At 41.0% G+C, this 22,529-nt stretch overlaps 1 protein-coding gene across 6 annotated transcripts in view; it reads left to right on the forward strand.

The window, feature by feature from the left end:
* The first annotated feature begins 494 nt into the window (after nt 1-494).
* The window catches only part of LOC115641761 (butyrophilin subfamily 1 member A1-like), a 40,359-nt gene continuing 18,324 nt past the window's right edge, over nt 495-22,529 (forward strand). Inside the window, exons 1-6 of one of the 6 annotated variants that reach the window (XM_030545128.1) lie at nt 495-574; nt 7,817-7,923; nt 13,412-13,429; nt 15,672-15,692; nt 20,880-20,900; nt 21,505-21,525. In XM_030545128.1, coding sequence (XP_030400988.1) covers nt 7,851-7,923; nt 13,412-13,429; nt 15,672-15,692; nt 20,880-20,900; nt 21,505-21,525 — 154 coding nt within the window. In that variant the 5' untranslated portion in view covers nt 495-574; nt 7,817-7,850. Of the gene's footprint in view, nt 575-6,615; nt 6,866-7,816; nt 7,924-13,411; nt 13,430-15,671; nt 15,693-18,693; nt 18,702-20,879; nt 20,901-21,504; nt 21,526-22,529 lie in introns of those variants that run through there. The other 5 variants (XM_030545127.1, XM_030545131.1, XM_030545129.1 and 2 more) reach the window with 5 other exon arrangements.

The raw sequence follows: 22,529 nt of genomic DNA on the forward strand, positions 1-22,529 counted from the left end.
AGGCTTGATATCCTATCAAAAGAAAGCTATCAGATTGGTTGGACATGATTTGTTCTTTACAAATCCATGCTGACTGTTACCTATCACCTTATTTCTTCCAGATGTTTGCAGATGAATTCTTTAATTACTTGCTCCATTACGTTCCCTGGCACAGAAGTTAAACTGACTGCTCTGTACTTTCCTGGGTTGTTCTTATTTCCCTTTTTTATAGATGGACACTATATTTGCCCTTTTCCAGTCTTTTGGTATCTCTCCTGACTTCCATGACTTTTCTAAGATGACAGCTAAAGGCTCAGAGACCTCCTCTGTCAGCTCTTTGAGTATTCTAGGATGCATTTCATCAGGCCCTGGTGACTTGCTGACATCTAACTTTTCTAAGTAATTTTTAACTTGTTCTTTGTCAATACAGAAATCTGAGAATAAAACACACACACACCATTTTTCTTTCATTTTTCTCCACGCCCCTCCCATGTTTCCTGAGTGCTGCTTTAAACATTTGCTCTTTGCCTTCACTTGCTTTTACAGTCTAACGGATTTTGGCAGGCTTATTTGTGTCTGCAAAGAGAATTCTGAGGTGAGTACACCAACTTGATGTGTGTGAATGTAATTTATAATCCAGCGAAGTGAATTCTAAAGTAAGTTTCCTATATTTACTGTAAATTTTTGATTTTTAAAAGTTACTTCTTGCATTTCATCAGGCCCTGGTGACTTGCAGACATTTAACTTTTCTAAGTAATTTTTAATTTGTTCTTTTTTTTATTTTAACTTCTAAACCGACCCCATTTCCACTAGCATTCCCTATGCTAGGTGTCCCGTCACCATCAAACTTCTTGGTGAAGACTGAAACAAAGAAGTCATTAAGCACCTCTGCCATTTCCAAATCTCCCGTCAATGTTTCTCCCTCTTCACTGAGCAATATATCAGAAAGTGTATCTTGATGTAAAATATACTAGGGTACTGTGTGTACATGGGATGGTAGTCAACTGAGGGTCAGTTAGTGAAAAGAAGAGAAAGAGGGGTAAAGGGGGCATGTGCATAATTCGTGTTTAACTGGCATTGCTTCAAGTGAGGAGATGCCAGCAGATTGAGGGATATGATCATTCCCCTCTATTGAACTTTGGTGAAGCCTCATCGGGAGTACTGGGTCCAGTTTTGGGTCCCACACTACAAGAAAGATGTGGAAAAATTGGAAAGAATCCAGCAGAGGGCAACAAAAATGATTAGGGGGCTGGAGCACATGACTTATGAAGAGAGGCTGAGGGAACTGGGATTGTTTAGTCTGAAGAAGAGAAGAATGAGGGGGGGGATTCGATAGCTGCTTTCAACTACTTGAAAGGGGGGTCCAAAGAAGATGGATCTAGACTGTTCTGAGTGGTACCTGATGACATCACATACAGTCCCCAGCTAAAATCCCTCCAACGCATCATTAGGGATCTACAACCCATCCTGGACAATGATTCCAAACTTTCACAGGCCTTGGGTGGCAGACCAGTCCTCACCTACAGACAACCTGACAACCTGAAGCATATTCTCACCAGTAACTGCACACTGCACCATAATAACTCTAATTCAGGAACCAATCCATGCAACAAACCTCAACGCCAACTCTGCCCACATATCTACACCAGTGACACCATCACAGGACCTAACCAGATCAGCCACACCATCACTGGTTCATTCACCTGCACGTCCGTCAATGAAATATACGCCATCATATGCCAGCAATGCCCCTCTGCTATGTACATCAGCCAAACTGGACAGTCTCTATGGAGAAAGATAAATGGACGCAAATCAGATATTAGGAATGGCAATATACAAAAACCTGTAGGAGAACTCTTCAACCCTCCTGGCCACATTATAACAGATCTTAAGGTGGCCATCCTGCAGCAAAAACACTTCAGGACCAGACTTCAAAGAGAAACTGCTGAGCTTCAGTTCATCTGCAAATTTGACACCTTCAGCTCAGGATTAAACAAAGACTGTGAATGGATTGCCAACTACAAAACCAGTTTCTCCTCTCTTGGTTTTCACACCTAAGCTGCTAGAAGAGGGCCTCATCCTCCCTGATTGAACTAACCTCATTATCTCTAGCCTGCTTCTTGCTTGCATATATATACCTGCCCCTGGAAATTTCCACTACATGCATCCGATGAAGTGGGTATTCACCCACGAAAGCTCATGCTCCAAAAAGTCTGTTAGTCTATAAGGTGCCACAAGACTCTTTGCTGCTTTTACAGATTCAGACTAACATGGCTACCCCTCTGATACTGTGAACCAACTGTATAGGTTTTGTAGTCCAGAGTTTTGTTAAATAGTCTGCAGAATTCCAGCATTTTAGATATCTATATGAACTCATTCTTTGACTTCCTTAAAATTCTCACAATTTCTAAGAGTGCTGTCATCTGGGAGGTCACTCCTAGTGTGTTCTTGGGTTGTTCATTTATGCCCTTAGGGAGCATTCAGAGTTCTCCATTGAAAAATAATAATATAAAACAATATTTTCCCATTAAAAATCTCATGTTTATGAACTCCTATATGTGACTGTGGTGCCCGGAGCAGCCACACTGAGAATGCCTACTCACGACAAACTGCAAGGAATACGGGAGACAATCCCCCAAACTGCTGGCTTACTCTATACTTAACTTTCCAATAACAAAAGAGCTTCTGTATTATCACACTGGTTATCAACAAGACAAAATACAGTCTCCTTTAAACATCACAGCTACTGGCTCCCATCCACAAAGCCAAGTCTAGTACAGTGCTAGATTACTACAAATCTTATTCACCATATCTAAAGTTCTACCAATCCCAAAAGCCTGGACATATTGCCCACTAAATCAATGAATATTTCAGATCTCACCAAAATACACGCTTACAGCCAATCCTTATTAATAACATCTAAGATTTATTAATAAAAGAAAAATGAAAGATTTACTGTGGTTAAAAGACATACATATAGTTTTGAGGTAAAGTTCTTAGGTCAGTTTCATAGCAGGGATAGTGAGGCTGCTGATTTGTAAAGGTCTTTCAGAAATCGATTTAAAAGGTTATAGTTCAATAGGCAGCCCATGTGCAGAGTTTGTTCAAATTCTTCCATGAGAATCCCAGGGGAAGTCCAGAGTAAACTGGAGATCTCAGTCTTGTGGGCTTAGACCTTCCCTGGCAAAGTTTAAGCAAACCTGAGATAAAAAGGATTGGGTCCAAAGCTTTCTTTATAGTTGCAGCAAGACATCTTCACAGCAGAGCCTTTCTGGGATGAAGAATAAACAGTGTATACTGTTGCTCTGAAAGTAATTTGTTTCCTATATATACATAGGTAACTAGTTGTATTCATTAGCATAATGCAATTAAATATTTAAACAGTTTGCCAGTAGTTTTACTATGTGGGATTACAAGCATCAAAGAGATATGAGGATAATAATATTATTACACCACAAGTTCCATCTAAATGATATTATCCCCTTTTGATGCCCAAGTCAATAGAATGCCGTAAGGAAGCATTATGAGACAGGAGCAGAATTTAGGCATCTACAAGCTAATTAGTTCACATTTATAAACTTCAAACAAGATATAGGAAAACATCAAAAAATCTAATAATAGAATCATAGAACTGGAAGGAACTTGGGAGGTCATCTAGTCAAGTCCCCTCAGTCAGGGTAGGACTAAGTATTATCTAGACTATACCTGACAGGTGTTTGCCTAACCTGTTCCAGTGCTTAAGCACCCTGGCAGTTAGGAAGTTTTTCCTAATGTCCAACCTAAACCTCGCATGCTGCAATTTAGGTCCATTGCTTCTTGTCCTAAACTCAGAGGTTAAGAAAAACAATTTTTCTTCCTTCTCCTTGCAACGACCTTTCAGATACTTGAAAACAATTATCCTGTCTCCTCTCAGTCTTCTCTTTTCCACACTAAACAAACCCAATTATTTTCGATCTTCCCTCATAGGTCAAGTTTTCTAGACCTTTAGTCATTTTTGTTGCTCTTCTCTGGACTTTCTCTAATTTGTTCACATCTTCCCTGAAATGTGGCTCCCGAACTGGACACAGCATTCCAGTTGAGGCCTAATCTGAATGGAGTCGAGCAGAAGAATTATGTCTCAGCTCTTGCTTACAACATTCCTGCTAATATATCCCAGAAGAATGCTCACTTTAAAAAAAAAAAAAAAACGTTAATGCTCATATTTAGCTTTTGGTCTGCTATGACCCCCAGATCCCTTTCTGCAGTACTCCTTCCTAGACAGCCATTTCCCATATTGTATGTGTGCAACGGATTGTTCCTTCCTAAATGGTGTACTTTGCACATGTCCTTTTTGAATTTCATCCTATATAAAATTTAATATTAATAAATGTAAAGTAATGCACATTGGAAAGGATAATCCCAAATTTATCTACAAAATGCTGAGGTCTAAATTAGCTGTTACTACTCAAGAAAGAGATCTTGGAGTCATTGTGGATAGTTCTCTGAAAATATCCATTCAATGTGCAGTGGCAGTCAGAAAAGTGAACAGAATTCTGGGAATAATTAAGAAAGGGATAAGTAATATGACAGAAAACATCATCTTGACTCTATATAAATCTATGGTACACCCAAATCTTGAATACTGTGTGCAGATGTCATCGCCCCATCTCCAAAAAGATACATTGGATTTGGAAAAGGTTCTGAAAAGGGCAACAAAAATTATTAGGGGTTTGGAATGATTTCTATATGAGGAGCGGTTAATAAGACTGAGGCCACGTCCAGACTAGGGGAGGAAAATCGATCTTAGATACGCAACTTCAGCTACGTGAATAACGTAGCTGAAGTCGAATTTCTAAGATCGAGTTACTCACAAGTCCAGATGGCGCGGGATCGATATCCGCAGCTCTCCGTGTCGATTCCGGAACTCCGTTCAGGTTGATGGAGTTCCGGAATCGATGTAAGCGCGCTCGGGGATTGATACATCGCGTCCAGACTAGACGCGATATATCGATCCCCGAGTAATCGATTTTAACCCGCCGATACAGCGGGTTAGTCTGGACGTGGGCTGAGGCTTTTCAGCATGGAAAAAAAGATGGCTTAGGGGAGATATGATTGAGGTCTATAAAATCATGACTGGTGTAGAGAAAGTAGATAAGGAAGTATTGTTTACCACTTTTCATAACACAAGAACTAGGGGTCACAATGAAATTAATAGGCAACAGGTTTAAAACAAATGAAAGAAAGTATTTTATCACACAACACACAGTCAATCTGTGGAACTCCTTGTCAGAGGATGCTGTGAAGGCCAAGACTATAACAGGGTTCAAAAAAGAACTAGATAAATTCATGGAGTATAGGTCCATCAATGGCTATTAGCCAGGATGGGCAGGGATGGTGTCCCTAGCCTCTGTTTGCCAGAAGATGCGAATGAGAGACAGGAGATGGATCACTTGATGATTCCCTGTTCTGTTCATTCCATCTGGGGCACCTGGCATTGGCCACTGTCGGAAAATGGGATATTGAGCTAGATGGACCTTGGGTCTGACTCAGTATGGCCGTTCTTATGTTCGATTTACTTCAGACCATCTCTCCAGTTTGTCCAGATCATTTTGAATTTTAAGCCTGTCCTCTAAAGGATTTGCAACCCCACCCAGCTTGTTATAAGTGGAAAACTTTCAATGCCTTTATCTAAATTATTGATGAATAATTTGAAGAGAAACAGACCCAAAACTGATCCCTGCAGGACCCCACTTGATATGCCCTTCTGTCATGACTGTGAATCACTGATAACTCTTCTCTGGGAAAGGTTTTCCAACCTGTTTTGCACATATCATATAGTAGCTCCATCTAGGTTGCATTTCCCAAGTTTGTTTATGAGAAGGTCCTGTGAGGTGGTGGATGTTTTCAGAGACCTATCTATGGTGACTCCAACAGCTCTTTCTTGAGTAGTAACAGCTAATTTAGACCCCATCAATTTATACATATAGTTGGGATTATGTTTTCCAAGGTGCATTACTCTTGGGTAAATACCATCTGGTCCTGGGAACTCTGCTTTCAGTTTCAAACACAGAAGTTAACCTCAAAATGGCTGCAATCTCTTTCTCATTCAGCACTTCTGACACCATGGAATCATCTTGGAGTTCATTAAACAATAAACCAGTGTGTATCTGTGGTGAACTGCTATACACAGCTTTATTGTGTTCTCACCCTCTGTTTTCAGGGCACAACTCAGAATTCCTATAGTCCTTTATGAGGGAGCCTCTCTAAATAATAATCCTGCACAAACACTTCTCCACCCCTGCCGTGCCTGCAGTGGGAGGGAATGGATTAGGTGACATCCACCCAGGTGCCCTAGCAGGTGATCCTCGCCCCATTCTTCCTTATCGCAAACTTGTCCCTGTTTTCCATTGAAAAAAGTTTGAAAATTTTCACCCAGCTCTGCAAATCCTGATCAGAGATGTCTTTAAAGCAGTGCATGGGATTTGGGCTGCTATTTATAAAGGAATGTAAGGGCTGTTTACTTGAGTTTTGCAGAGCAATAAATCCACAGCCCTACCTGCTCCCTTCCTGCCCATCCCCCCACCAAGAAAGCTGCTTTCATTTTTCAGGTGAATGAAGAATTAAATTCCTATTCTAGCAGCATTGTACTTTGTACTTTGTACAAGGAAGTAATTGATATTTGAGTTTCTTATGTTTGTGAAGCCCTCTGGGGAGAAAAACACTGCAGTAGCTGTGCAGAAATTGTTACTACACAGCCTGATTCTTCAACTCTCACTCACGGAGACATTTAGTACTTACTTCTCCTATGTTGGTCTCTACTTTACAAGGCGTCTGACTATCATCTGAGTAGAAGTTGAATCAGCATCACTGGAAATACAAATACAGTGAATTTACAAGACAATAAATCGTGAGCTAGAATTTGAATTTTTTCTTTTAAATATTTTTTGTGTTAGTGAAAAGTTCTCATGTGAGATCAGAGGAGGATAAATTTCTTAATAACATCTGCTGCAGAAATAATAATTAAAAGAAAGAAGCACAAATTCCCCAGTCTTCTTCTACAGACCACAATAGTGAATGCCAGGTCATGTCTATGCTACACAAGCCCCATCCAGCAAAGGAGGAAATTAGTACTAATTTGTTTGTTTTGTGTGTGTTTTGTTTCACTTTTTAGTGAGAACATTTTGCTATTAGAAACTTAGCTAGAAAAATCATCACATTTCACATAGCCCAGAATAGAATCACTGAATGTGCTGAGTTTACGTCCCCTACAGCTTGGTCTACATTTTATCCAAACAGCCACTGACAGGTGAAAGTATATATGGTAAACTAAATATCACAGGAATTACCTTGTCTTCCCTCAGCCTACTTCCACAAAGGATCATTTTTTTAAAAATTGTGTTTTGTTTTTCAGGAAATTAGAAATTGCCATGTAAAATGAATGCAGTTTTGTATAGAGCTGGTCAAAATTCAAAATGTCCATTCTGTTGTAAATCTGAAATTTTGAACGTTTTAGTTTTGACACAAAACAGAAAGTGGAAAGTTTGAAATTTCTCACATAATGGAAATTCTGAAAAAGTATGTATTTAAAATAAAATGGTTTTGATTCAGTTTTCCCAAAATGAAATAGAGCAGCTGGCTGCCCCAAGTCCTAGAGACTCCCTGGGCTGTATGAGGAGTCCCCCAAAGTTTGGGGAGTCCTTTGATACAGAAGTCCAGACTCCCCTGGCCAGGCCTGCTGTTTGGTTTTGATGTATAAGCATTTTCAGATGCAGTCACATTGTAGAAGAATTCCTGACCAGCTCTAGTTGTGTGTACACCTCATGCTACAGTTTGTGACGTTTTCTATTTCCATTGGCAGAGAGTTGGATGAATTATATTGCACTCACTTCACAATGCACACAGGATACAAAGTATTCGCCACCATCAGCGTTCCAGTGTTGATTTTTGTCATGAAATGGCTTTGGCGTAAGAACACCATTTTTTATTACCTACTGATTAGATAATAAATATATACATATCCATTGCTGCCTATCTAAAAACTGTGTTAGGAAACCATGATGCAATATAAAGAGGGAAGTCCAAACAAAATTTGATAGATCTAATGGCATTGTGGTGGGAATAACATCACTGTGTTCTGGAGCCTGTCTTTGTCATCAGCTGTTTTTCCATGATCTTAGATGTGTGTAAAATCTCAGTGAACCTGCATCATTAACTGGGAGAGAGGGGAATGAGCATACAAGCTCCTTGTCTGAACACAAGTCATTAGTAACCCTCCTCAAGCTGCTGAAAAGTACAGAGAGCCGTGTTTCAGGATGAAAGAACAGTGATACTCCTGCTTAGATGGGACATTTATCCTACCAGTGGATATTGTTAGGAGAAGTCTAAACTAACAGAATGATTGTTACTATTCCAAAGTAACAGAAAGGTTGGCAATGACCAGGTACAATTGCTTTTCTTGCATTCAGGAATTACTGTTTCCTACCTCCTACTTCTTCCAGAGGCACAAGCCACCCAAAAGGATGAGGCAGAAAGCCTTATTTACTTTACATACAACAATAGCTTAGTTATATATTATAGACTTATATAAAGAGACCAGAAAGCAGGACCATAACTAAGCTTGGAAGGATTCAATTTTTATTGGTATCAGTAAATGTTGATAAATGTCGATTTCACTGTATGCACACAAACAGACGAGAAAATATTTCCATTCCTGCCAATCAAAATACTCAGAGAGGTAAAGTAACAAAAATGGGGCTTGAGAATTTCTTAGAGATTGATTTAAGGCTAACATTTCAACATACGCTGTTGACAGTTTCTGTTTAATGGTTAAGTGCTTTCACTTTTTGAATCCCAGAATCTACAGTCATTAAATAATTGTCTGCTTGTGTCTCCCCTCAAATTTCATGAAACTCTGAAATATTAAATTGAGACAATTTTTTAAAAAAGTCTAAACCCCATAATTCTGCAAAACTCTGAAAATTTCAATAGATAAACATAGAAAAATGCTTAAAAATAAACATTGATTATATATGTGTGTGTGTGTAACTCTAGCTCTGCTGTCCATCCCACCATGCACGATCATTTTCTAGTGAGAATCAGGGCTGCCCGGAGGGCAGGGGCGGGGAAATGGGGCAATTTGCAAATACAGAAAACCAAAGGCTGAGAATAACAAATGAGTAATGATGGAATTGTAGTTTTCTCTTCATGTGGGAATTTAAAATTCATAATAAAGAAATACATGAGATACACTGGCTCTTTGGGGCCCAGGAAGGAGATGGCTCCGTAAGAGGACTAGAACAGGTAGAGGACCCTGTAACCCTAGTGTAATATATTGACGTGCAGCTGGTTACTGTCATTGTCCTGCAAATACAGTCTTGTGGCTATTCCATATATTTTCTTTCTTTTCTTGCCATCATATTAACATAAAGTATTTATCTCTGAGCAGATGGGGCAGTTGCACCCATTAGTTGCTACACAAAATGAGTCCTTCATGTGCCCTTTTGCTGAACTATGCCACCGCTAGCATGGCAGCCATCAATTAACAACAAAGAACAGTGATATTTGTCATTTTTTGGTTGATTTTTTTTCTTTAAAAGGTTGTGAAGAGTGATGAGGTTATTCAGGCTGAGACACACTCTGTAGAGGTGCAGTGACTGGGGCTTTGGCTGGAGCTCAGTCTTTCTCTTTGTGGAGCTGTAATGATGCTGGTTCTGGCAGGACCCAACTGAGAGTGCCAATTCAGGACACATTTCTTAGAGCAGGGCAGTTACAGCCCAAGGCTGGGTTTTTTTACACCTCTAAGGCAAACCAGCCAGACAGAGAGGACTTTGATTTTACCCCACTGACTAACCACAAGTCACACAAGCAATTCCTTTAGACACTCCAGTTTCTCGGTATCCCCACCAGTGTCACTCATTATGGGGGCAAATGGTTATGAAATCCAATACCCCAGTAAAAGAAAAAACGGTTCTCTCGATCCCAAAGGACCAAGCCCCAGACCTAGGTCAATATACAAATCAACTCTTACCCACAAATCACGCTGTTCCCAATCCTTTGGAATCTAAAATATAAAGGTTTATTCATAAAAGGGAAAAGATATAGATGAGTACTAGAATTGGTTAAATGGAATGAATTAATACAGTAATGGCAAAGTTCTTGGTTCAGGCTTGTAGCAGTGATAGATTAAACTTCAGGTTCAAATCAAGTTTCTGGAGTACATCCACAATTGGGATGGGTCATCAGTCCTTTGTGTAGGGCTTCCGTTTGTAGCAAAGTCCCTCCACTGGTAAGAAGAGGAATTGAAGACAAGATGGAGGAGCTGCAGCAGCTTTTTATAATCTCTTGCCATGTGGTCTCTGCTTTCTTTGTCCCAAAAACAAGCTGTCCATCATATTGCATGGAAAAACCTCAAAGTTCTGTCGATAGGCATATCCCTGCATACCTTGCTGAGACACAAGGTGTGTCTGCCTTTTCTCAATGGGTCAGTTGTATAGCTGATGGTCCTGGATGGGCCATCAAGTAGCTAGGCAGAGCTGACACCAACTTGTCTGGGGTGTCACCCAGAAGCATAGCACAAGTTTGAACTACAGACAATATAGAGCCAACACTTTAAATACAAAAAATGTTACATAGATACAGATAGCGTAATCATAACCAGCAAACCATAACCTTATCTTAGACACCTTATTTGACCTCTTTTATAAAAGATTTGGTGTCACTACAGGACCTTGGTTGCAACAGTGATCTATATGGTCTCAGTTCCTGTCAATAACGTCACAGGAGCACATTCAGATCAGTGAAAATATTCTGCCCTCTGTTAAACCTGTTGGTGTCACTCTGGCATAAACCTAGGTAACTCAGGAGGGTGGTAGACCACAAGTGTCAATGAAGCCCTCCTGTTGTAGTCCTCAATGAACCAATGTTCTTCCATGTTAAACACTTTGTGTAACCTAGTGTAACCTAATATGTTAAGAGCTGTAAAATGTAATGTCAGCAGTTAGTTTTCTGATTGTAACAGCCAGTTCCCTGCTGTAACACACTGGAGCTAAATTGAAGCAAGTTTCAAGGCCGCTTTTAGATACAGCATACATGTTTCTGTAGCAAAAAGGGGAAAGACAAAAGATTGAATGAGAAAAAATACTGCAGCTGGATGGGAAAGGAGGGGGAAGTGAGAAATCAGCTAGTCAGCATAGAAAAAGAGATACAAAAAGAGGGGTATAAATATTAATGCCTCACCTATGTGCTACGTGCAGGATTTGAGATTTTCTCCCTTGCACCTTATTTGAACTCAAATAAACTTGGTTGTTTGCTTCTCCACCCTGGTGTGTTTATTGGCACTAAACACTCTGGGCAACGAACCGCTATTGCTTGCCTCTGGCACCTCTGTGTCGGCAACAAACCCATTATCCCCCTATTAGCTTCACTGAAGTTGTACAGGTGTAAATGAGAGTAACAATTGACTCTTCATCCTTGTTCAGGCAGGATGAAGCACATCTGCTTCTGGAAAGAAGAAGAGTATTTCTCATTGTTTCCACTGGCTTTTATCTTAAATCATATTCAGCAAACAATATCCCCCTTCAGGTAGTTGAAGGCTGCTATCAAATCCCACCTCACTCTTCCTTTCTGCAGACCAAATAAGCCCAGTTCCCTCAGATTCTCCTCATAAATCATGTGCCCCAGCCCCCTAGTCATTTTTGTTGCCCTCTGTTGGACTCCCTACAATTTATCCACATCTCTTCTGTAGTGGGGGGACCAAACTGGATGCAGTACTCCAGATGTGGCCTCACTTCAGTGCCAAAAAGACAGGAATTATCACTTCCCTCGATTTGCTGGAAATGCGCCTCCTAATACAACAGTTCTGCAAAGCAATAGCTGGATGACAATAGAGAGTTTGCTTTGATTTCTCCGATGATCAAACACAGTGGGGTTTTATCAGGGAAATGTTTAGCAGCCTGTTCTAGATTTCACCAAGTGAGTTTCTGTAGGACTTAAACCACTCTGTAGGATTTAATACCCTGCCCCAAGGGGGAACTCTTCATAGTGAAGTGCAGGAGCATACCTTTGGATGGGAAACTTCTGATGGAAAGTTCAGGGGGCTTCACTGTATCCTTTCCTGATGAAGAGGGCTCTCCCTTCACACAGTAGAGTGCAGAGCATCTTGGAATCACAGCAAAGATAAAAAGTCTTCTGGAATGACAGAAGAGAGTCCAGGCCTTCCCTGCCGTTGGCACCCGGGTGCTGAGGGTGCTGTCCCCCTCCATACCTGGCATTTCCAGGAGGAGCTGTTAATCTCCTGAGGCACAATTTCACCCAGAGCTCCACAGGGCGGTGCACTTTAGCAACCCACTCACCTCTACTGACACATAGCTAGGCCTATCCCACAAACATTGTCTGTGGTGGGAATAGGTGCAACTTCTGTCTAAGCAAAGCTGTACCGCTTTGACTGGAGCTCACACATCCCCTTCAATAGGAAAGTGTTTGCTAGGCCCCAGGCCAAAGGGCATGGGGGTGATATTAATTAGGACTATAGAGGTTATATTAGCTTTGTAGTTTGCTGTGTTTCTGGAATAGTGTGTGCAGTTCTGGTGTTCCCAATTTAAGGGAGAAGTTGTCAAACTGGAGAGGGTTCAGAGAAGAGCACCAGAATGATTAAAGACTAGATAATGTGTTATAGTGATAGACTCAAAGAGCTCAATCTATTTAGTTTAATGATGAAAAGGAGTGACTTGATTTCTCTCTCTCTCTCTCTCTCTCTCTCTCTCTCTGTGTGTATATATATATATATATATATATATACACACACATAGAGAACAAATATTTGATAATGGGATCTTTAGTTTCGCAGAGAATGGTCTAGCGAATCCAATGGCTGGAAATTAAAATTAGGAAAGTCAGACTAGAAATAAGGCATAAATTTTTGAGAGTGAGAATGATTAAACAGTGTAACAGTTTACCAAGGGTTCTTATGTTTCTTCCAATACTTGAAATGTTTGAAATCAAGGTTGCATGTTCTTTGTAAAGGATCTCCTGTCATGCAAACATGAATTGTTTGAGGGAAGTTTTCTGGCCCATGTTCTAGAGGCCTTAGCCAGTATGGTCTTCATTGTGTCACTTGCTCCCTCTAAGTTATTCTCCATTAAACACAGCTCTTGATATTTTTCACTAGGAAGGTTGTGAAGCATTGGAATGGGTTACCTGGGGAGGTTGTGGAATCTCCATCCTTAGAGGTATTTAAGGCCCAGCTTCAGAGAGCCTTGGCTGGGATAATTTAGTTGGTGCTAGTCCTGTTTTGAGCAGGAGTTTGGACTAGATGACCTCCTGAGGTCTCTTCCAACCCTATTCTTCCATGATTCTATGAACTACCTAGTCCTTTGTTCTTGGTCATATTATAAAAAAACACATTGTAAAAAAAGTTGATATTGTTATCATTAAATATGCTTTTTTTCTCTTTTAGACACAAAAAAAAGAAAAAGTAAGTCTGTGTTTTTTTAATTTTCTATGCTCACTGTGGTGTAGGAATATTGTAGAATGAAAAGAAAAACGACTTGAGTTATTAGACCTCACGCCACTTTCCTCTTTTTGATAGAGCAGATTACTTGGCTAATTTTGTCAATAACAGATATGATCACTTGTTGGATCTCAGCAGTGCTGCTTGTGTATTGTTGACATTTACATAGACTCACCCTCTCCTGATTTGTATTCTCCAAGAACCATAACACTCTTGCAGAGACACAGTATGAAAGGCAATGTACACATTGAAAGGACTCAGCAATGAAATAAGAAAATGGAATTCAGCTCATGATGTAAATGGTGTTACTGCTCCTTTCATAGCCGAACCCATATTAACAGAGGAGTGTAGTGTCTCATATTCACCTTTTACTAATTAGTTGTGGCCATGAAGCTTCATCTTAAATTGATTAAAGCAAGAATATAATCTTCTCTATCTACTATGTAGTGGGATAGGAATGGGGCTAGCCCACAGATTGAATAGCTAGCTCACTACCCATGGCCAATATTTATGCCAATCAACCAAGAAAGGATCTCATTCATCCTCTTCAATTCATAAGTCAATGAACACACACTGAACTGTTTTCTTCTCCTCCCCATTTTTCTTTTGCAGAGAAACCCCAGGAGAAAATGGGTGAGTTTACCTACTTTCCTCAATTCTTACAGTCCACTGACCAAAGTTTGTCTGCACTGTATATGTTCGAAATATTTCATCTGCAGAAGGGATGCTATCATTGAATGTCCCATGCATCTGGGAAGTGGAGAGTCTGTGTAGATTACTCTGTAATTGTGGTATGTCATTGAGCTGAGATCTCACTAGCACTTTGCAAAGAAAGACAGAGAGGTAGAAGTTCAAGTCTGGGGAGAGTGCAACCTGCCTTGCAAGAAAAGTTTTAGAGTTCAGCTGCCTCTACTCGCTGGCAGCTACTCTACTTCTCTCCTTCCCCCTGCTTCCCTGCCAGGGAGGGTTTAAAAAGGTCTCCAGCCATTGGGGCCAGCTGAAACTAATTACCTCCCTGGTAACCCCTGTTCCAGCTGAACCTTATTCCTCCATGGTTAAGCCTTCTGGGACTAATTACTACCCCTCTCTTGGTAGCGAAGTGTCCCGAGTTTGCCACAGTAGTTAGACATGTGAGAAAAAAAAAAAACATCCACACATTACAGGAACGGATCATATCCATTGAATGAAAAAGCTCTGGATGGAGAGAGTGGCAGGACTGAGCTGCTAATCTTCCATGATTCTATGAACTCTTAGTTACCTTTGTTCTTGGCCATATTATTACAAAAAGTGCTATTGTTATCTTTTTGATATATATATATATACTGCAATGTATGCAGGGCCGGCGCTACCATTTAGGCAGCCTCGGCAATCGCCTAGGGTGCCAGAATAATTAGTGGGTGGCATTTTGCCGGAGGGGGCGGCAGGCAGCTCCGGTGGAGGTGCTGCAGTGGTGCCTGCAGACGCTCAGCTCCTCGCGCGGCTCCTGTCAACTGCCCACAGGCATGACTGCGGCAGCTCCACCGGAGCTGTGGGACCAGCACGTGGGGCGGCGAAATTCCCATCCGCCTAGGGTGCTCAAACCCCTAGTGCCGGTCCTGAGTGTAGGAATCTTGTAGAATGAAAAGAAAACTCATTGAGTTTTTAGACCTCCCACCACTTTTCTGTTTTTGATAGAGCAGATTACTTGGCTAATTTTGTCAATAACATCTATGAGCACTTGCTCGTTCCGAACAGTCCTTCTTATACATTATTGAAATTTAAATAGACTCACTCTCTCCTGGTTTGTATTTCCCAAGAACTATGACACTCTTGCAAAGACATAGCATGAAAGGCAATGTACACATGTAAGAACTCTGCATTGAAACTGCAAATGAAATGCAACTCATGATGTAAATGGTTTTAATGCTCCTTTCATAGCCAAACCCATATTAGCAGAGGAGCGTAGTGTGTCATATTCGACTATTGCTAATTAGTTGTGGCCATGAAGCTTCGTCTTAAATTGATTAAAGCAAGAATATAATCTTCTCTATCTACTACATAGCGGGATAGGAATGGAGTTAGCGCACAGATTGAAGAGCTAGCTCACTACCCATGGCCAATATTTATGCCAATCAACAAAGAAAAGATCTCATTCACACTCTTCAATTCATAAGTCAATGGACATACACTGAACTGTTTTCTTCTCCTCCCCATTTTTCTTTTGCAGAGAAACTCCAGGAGAAAATGGGTGAGTTTGCCTACTTTCCTTAATATTTACAGTCCATTGACCAAACTTTGTGTGCCCTGTACTGGTTTCAAAAACTTCACCTGCAGAAGGTACGCTATCATTGCATGTCTCATGCATCTAGGAAGTGGAGAGTCTATGTTGATTACCCTGGAATCGTGGTATGTCATTGAGCTGAGACCTCACCAGCACTTTGCAAAGAAAGTTAGAGAGGTAGGGGTTCAAGGGCACTCGGGCATGAGAGAAAAAACACCCACACCCTTGAAGAACTGAACATATCCACTGAATGAAAAAGCTCTGGATCGGGAAGATGGCAGGACCGAGTTGCTAGTACTGTGGCTGATCTTGTTTTAGCTGAGGCCATGCGGACACTCCACTCCATGCCTTAGGGATGCAGGGAAAAATGTCCTCCCCGGATAGCTTCCCCCAAACTGGGAACCCAAATCCTGTGCAGAACACCAAGTATAGGCTCTTTGACAATCCCCCTGCAAAGAAAGTGCTAATAGTCACACAGGAACGTTTGCTAGAGCAGGAAATAGAACATAGATATTCTGTCTTCCGGTCCCATTTATTCACTATGAGAGCAAGGTGTTGACAGAAACTTTCCATGGGAATGTGTCTATTTCAGGAGGGAAAAAAAATATTTTTGGATGAAATAAAGAACAAGAAAAACACAAAAGGATCTCCGTAGAGTCAAAAGTTACCATTTTCTACGTCTTAAAATGGAACGTTCTGATTTTTCACTTCAAAATGAAGGAGACATTGTTAAGATTCTATTCAGTTACCCAGTCATGTGGGGACAGTGAAGACACAGGTGCTAACTTTTTCATTTCCTCAATAGTGCTTGATCATGACTCTGCCCGAAGCCCCTCCCCGCTATCCCCCTTTCCCTAAGACCCCACCCCTACCCCACCTCTTCCTGCTCCCCCTCTGCCTCTTCCTGCCTTGCTCCACTCCCTGTCCTAAGAACACCCTACCCTCATTCCACCTCTTTGTGTCCATGCTCCTGCCCCTGAGTGACACCTGCCCTCTGCGGAAGAGCTGATCAGTGGTAGGCAGGAGGCACTGGTATGGACGGGAAGGAGCTGATTGGTGGGGCCCGCTGCTGGTGCAATTTCTGCCTCAGTAAGCTGTTACACTATCACCAGAGCTGACACAAGCCCTTCAGTAGATAAGTGTTCGTTGGATCCCAGGCCAGAGGCCTTATAAATTAATTAATTATTAATTAATAAGGCCAGAGGCCTTATTAATTAAATAGGACTATAGAGATTATATTAACTTTGTATTTGGCTCTGCTGCTGGAATAGTGTGTGCAGTTCTAGTGTCCCCAACTTAAGAAAGAAGTTATCATACGGGAGAGGGTTCAGAGAAGAGCAGCCGAATGGTTAAAGAATTAGATAACGTGATATAGTGATAGACTCAAAGAGCTCAATCTATTTAGTTTAACAAAGAGAAGGGGTGACTTGATTGCACTCTAAATGTATGAACATAGAGAACAAATATTTGATAATGGGCTCTTTAGTCTAGCAGAGAATGGTCTAGCAAAATCCAATGGCTAGAAATTGAAAATTCGGAAAGTCAGACTAGAAATAAGGCATACATTTTTAAGAGTGAGGATGATTGAAACACTGTAACAATTTACCATGGGTTCTGGTGGATCCTGCAACACTGGAAATTTTTTTAAATCAAGGTTGTGTGTTCTTTGTAAATGATCTCCTGTCATGCAAACAGGAACTGTTCGGGGGAATTTCTCTGGACTATGTTTTAGAGGCCTTAGTCTGTATGATGTTGATGGTGTCACTTGCTCCCTCACAGCTATGCTCCAATAAACACAGCTCTTGATATTTTTCACTAGGAGGGTGGTGTAGCACTGGAATGGGTTATCTGGGGAGGTTGTGGAATCTTCTTTCTTAGAGGTATTTAAGTCCCAGTTTGAGAGAGCCATGGTTGGTATAATTTAGTTGGTGCTGGTCCTGTTTTGAGCAGGGGTTTGGACTATAATAATTGGAGATATACATATGTCCTAGAACTGGAAGGAACCTTGAAAGGTCATTGAGTCCAGCCCCTTGCCCTCACTAGCAGGGCCAAGTACTGATTTTTGCCTCAGATCCTAACTGGCCCCCTCAAGGATTGAAATCACAATTCTGGGTTTAGCAGACCAATGCTCAAACCACTGAGCTATCCTCCCCACTAGATGACCTCCTGAGGTCTCTTTCAACTCTAATTTTCTATCCTTCTATGTTTCCATGAACTATTAGTTACCTTTGTTCTTGGCCCTATATTACAAAATATGATATATATCTATATCTATATCTATACCTTTTTTAGGAAACTTGGAAAAGAGAATAAGTGTGTGTCCTTTTCCTTTTGTGTGATCTACTGCTGTGTAGGAATTGCGGAGAATGAAAAGAAATATGATTGAGTTATTAGACCTCAACCCACTTTCCTCTTTTTGATAGAGCACATTAGTTGGCTAATTTTGTCAATAACATATATGAGCATTTGCTGGTTCTGAGCAGTGCTGATCATACATTGCTGGAATTTAAAGAGACTCACCCACTCCTGGTTTGTATTCTCCAAGAACCATAACACTCTTGCAGAGACACAGTATGAAATGCAATGTACACATTGAAAGGACTCTGCATTGAAATGGCACATAGAATGCAGCTCATGATGTAGATGGTGTTACTGCTCCTTTCATAGCCAAACCCATACTAGCAGAGGAGCGTAGTGTCTCATATTCACCTTTGATAATTATTTGTGGCCATGAAGCTGCTTCTTAAATTGATTAAAGCAAGAATATAATCTTTTCTATCTACTACGCAGTGGAATAATAATGGGGCTAGCCCATGGATTGAATAGCTAGCTCACTACCCACGGTCAATATTTATGCTAATCAACCAAGAAAGGATCTCATTCACCCTCTTCAATTCCTAAGCCAATGGACACACACTGAACTGCTTTCTTCTTCTCCCCATTTTTCTTTTGCAGAGGAACCCCAGGAGAAAATGGGTGAGTTTGCCTACCTTCTTCAATACTTACAGTCCACCAACCAAACTGCCCTGTATACGACTGCCCTATATTGATTCCAACAACTTCAGTTGCAGAAGAGATGCTATCATTGCATGCCTCATGCATCTAGGAAGTGGAGAGTCTGTGTCGATTACTCTGGAATCGTGTTATGTCATTGAGCGGACACCTCGCCAGCACTTTGCAAAGAACATCAGAGGGATAGGGGTTCAAGGGAAGTCGGGCACGAGAGAAAAAACATCCACACACTTCAAGAACTGAACATATCCATTGCATGAAAAAAGCTCTGTATGAGGAGTGTGGCAGGACCGAGTTACCAGTGCTGTGCCTGACCTTGTCGTAATTGAGGCCATGCAGACACTCCATCCTGTGCCTTCGGGATGGAAGGGGAATTATCTTCCCCAAAGACCTTCCCCCAAACTGGGAACCTACATCATGAGCAGAGCACCCAGTGTAGGCTCTTTGACAGTCCACCTGTAAAGGAAGTGCTGATAGTCACATGGGAATGTTTGCTAGAGCAGGAAATAGAACCTAGATATTCTGTCTTCTGTTCCACTGTATTCACTATGAGAGGAAAGTGTTGGCAGAAACTTTCCAAGGGAATGCATGTATTTCAGGCAGGAAAAAAAAACTTTTTGGGTAAAAAAAAGAACAGGAAAGACACACAAAGATCTCTATATAGTGTAAAGTTTCTATTTCCTACATATTAAAATGGAACATTTTGATTTTTCATTTCAAAATGAAGGAGACATTGTTAAGAATCATTTCAATTACCCAATCATGTGGGGTCAGTGTAGGCACAGGTGACAACTTTTTTATTTCCTCGATGGTGCTTGACCACCTCTCTGCCCCAGGCCCTGTCCCTACTATACCCTTCCCCCCAAGACTTCTTTCCTGTGTCCTCCCATTCCAACTCCACCTCTTCCTGCCTCATTCCACCCCCTTTCCCAAGAATACCCCACCCTCATTCTGCTTCTTCCTGTCCATGCTCTTCTCCCTGAGTACTACCTGCCCTCTGAAGAAGAGCTGGTCAGTGGAGGGCTGGAGGTGCTGGGCTGGAGGGGTTGTAGCTGACTGTTGGGGTCAGCTGTTGGTGCAATTTCTGTCTCAGCAAACTGTTTCCCTTTCACTGGTGATGACACAAGCCCTTCAGTAGGACATCCATCCGACCAAGTGGGTATTTACCCACGAAAGCTCATGCTCCAATACGTCTATTAATCTATAACGTGCCACAGGACTCTTTGCTGCTTTTTCAGTAGGAAAGCGTTCACTAGGTCCCAGGCCATTAATTAGGACTATAGAAGTTCTATTAGCTATGCATTGGATCTGTTGCTGGAATAGTTCATGCAGTTCTGGTGTCCCCCACTGAAGAAGGAAGTTTTCAAACTGGACAAGGTTCAGAGAAGAGCACCAGAATGATTAAAGGATTAGATAACATGTTATAATGATAGACTCAAAGAGCTCGATCTATTTAGTTTAACAAAGAGAAGGGGTGACTTAATTGCACTCTAAATGTGTGAACATAGAGAACAAATATTTGATAATGGGCTCTTTAGTCTAACAGAGAATGGTCTAGTAAAATCCAATGGCTGGAAATTGAAATTAGGAAACTCAGACTAGAAATGAGGCATAATTTTTTAAAAGTGAGGATGATTAAACACTGTAACAATTTACCATGGGTTCTGGTGGATCCTCCATCACTGGAAATGTTTGAAATCAAGGTTGCATGTTCTTTGTAAAGGATCTCCTGTCATGCAAACATGAATTGTTCGGGGGAAGTTCTCTGGCCCATGTTCTAGGGGCCTTAGACAGTATAATATTCATTGTGTCATTTGCTCCCTCACAGCTATTCTCCAATGAACACAGCTCTTGATATTTTTCACTAGGAGGGTGATGAAGCACTGGAATGGGTTACCTGGGGAGGTTGTGGAATCTCCTTCCTTAGAGGTAAATAAGTCCCAGTTTGAGAAAGCCCTGGCTGGTATAATTTAATTGGTGCTGGTCCTGTTTTCAGCTGAGGTTTGGACTAGGTGACCCTCTGAGGTGTCTTCCAACCAAAATCTCCTATAATGCTATGAACTATTAGTTACCTTTGTTCTTTACCATATTATTGCAAAAGATGCTATTGTTATCTTTAAAAATATTTTTTTTCTTTTTTAGGAGACTTGGAAAAGAGAATAAGTAAGTCTGTGTCCTTTTTTCTTTTGTGTGCTCTACTGCTGTGTAGGAGTCTTGTAGAATGAAAAGAAAAATTATTCAGTTATTAGACTGCAAGCTACTTTCCTGTTTTTGATAGAGCGGATTACATGGCTAATTTTGTCAATAACGTATATGAGCACTTACTGGTTCTGAGCAGTGCTGCTCATACATTGTTAAAATTTAAATAGATTCACCCATCACTTGTTTTTGCTCTCCAAGAAACATAACACTCTTGCAAAGACACAGTATGAAAGGCAATGTACACATTGAAAGGACTCTGCATAAAACAGCAAACGGAATGCAGCTCATGGTGTAATTGATCTACTGGTCCTTTCATAGCAGAACCCATATTAACAGAGGAGCTAATATGTTATATTCACCTTTTGCTAATTAATTATGGCCATGAAGCTTTTTCTTACATTGATTGAAGCAAGAATACAATCTTCTTTATCTACTACATAATGGGATAGGAATGGGGCCAGGCTACGGATTGAATAGCTAGCTCACAACATATAGCCAATATTTATGCTAAGTCAGTGGACATACCCTGAACTGTTTTCTTCTCCTTCTCATTTTTATTTTTCAGATGATCTCCAGGAGCAAGTGGGTGAGTTTGCCTACTTTTCTCAATTCTTACAGTCCACTAACCAAAGTTTGTCTGCCTTGTATAGTTTCCAACCCCTCAACTGCAGAAGGGACGCTATAATTGCGTGTCCCATGTATCTGTGAAGTGGAGAGTCTGTGCAGATTAATCTATAATTGTGGTATGTCATCGAGCTGAGACCTCACCATGGGAGACGGGGGAGATTCCAGAAGACTGGAAGGGGGCAAATATAGTGCCCATCTATAAAAAGGGAAATAAAAACAACCCAGGAAACTACAGACCAGTTAGTTTAACTTCTGTGCCAGGGAAGATAATGGAGCAGGTAATCAAAGAAATCATCTGCAAACACTTGGAAGGTGGTAAGGTGATAGGGAATAGCCAGCATGGATTTGTAAAGAACAAATCATGTCAAACTAATCCGATAGCGTTCTTTGATAGGATAACGAGCCTTGTGGATAAGGGAGAAGCGGTGGATGTGATATACCTAGACTTTAGTAAGGCATTTGATACAGTTTCGCATGATATTCTTATAGATAAGCTAGGAAAGTACAATTTAGATGGGGCTACTATAAGGTGGGTGCATAACTGGCTGGATAACCGTACTCAGAGAGTAGTTGTTAATGGCTCCCAATCCTGCTGGAAAGGTATAACAAGTGGGGTTCCGCAGGGGTCTGTTTTGGGACCAGTTCTGTTCAATATCTTCATCAACGATTTAGATGTTGGCATAGAAAGTACGCTTATTAAGTTTGCGGACGATACCAAACTGGGAGGGATTGCAACTGCTCTGGAGGACAGGGTCAAAATTCAAAATGATCTGGACAAATTGGAGAAATGGTCTGAGGTAAACAGGATGAAGTTCAATAAAGATAAATGCAAAGTGCTCCACTTAGGAAGGAACAATCAGTTTCACACATACAGAATGGGAAGAGACTGTCTAGGAAGGAGTATGGCAGAAAGAGATCTAGGGGTCATAGTGGACCACAAGCTTAATATGAGTGAACAGTGTG

The sequence above is a fragment of the Gopherus evgoodei genome, unplaced genomic scaffold (genome assembly GCF_007399415.2).
Source record: "Gopherus evgoodei ecotype Sinaloan lineage unplaced genomic scaffold, rGopEvg1_v1.p scaffold_35_arrow_ctg1, whole genome shotgun sequence".
In the NCBI taxonomy this organism is placed as follows: domain Eukaryota; kingdom Metazoa; phylum Chordata; order Testudines; family Testudinidae; genus Gopherus; species Gopherus evgoodei.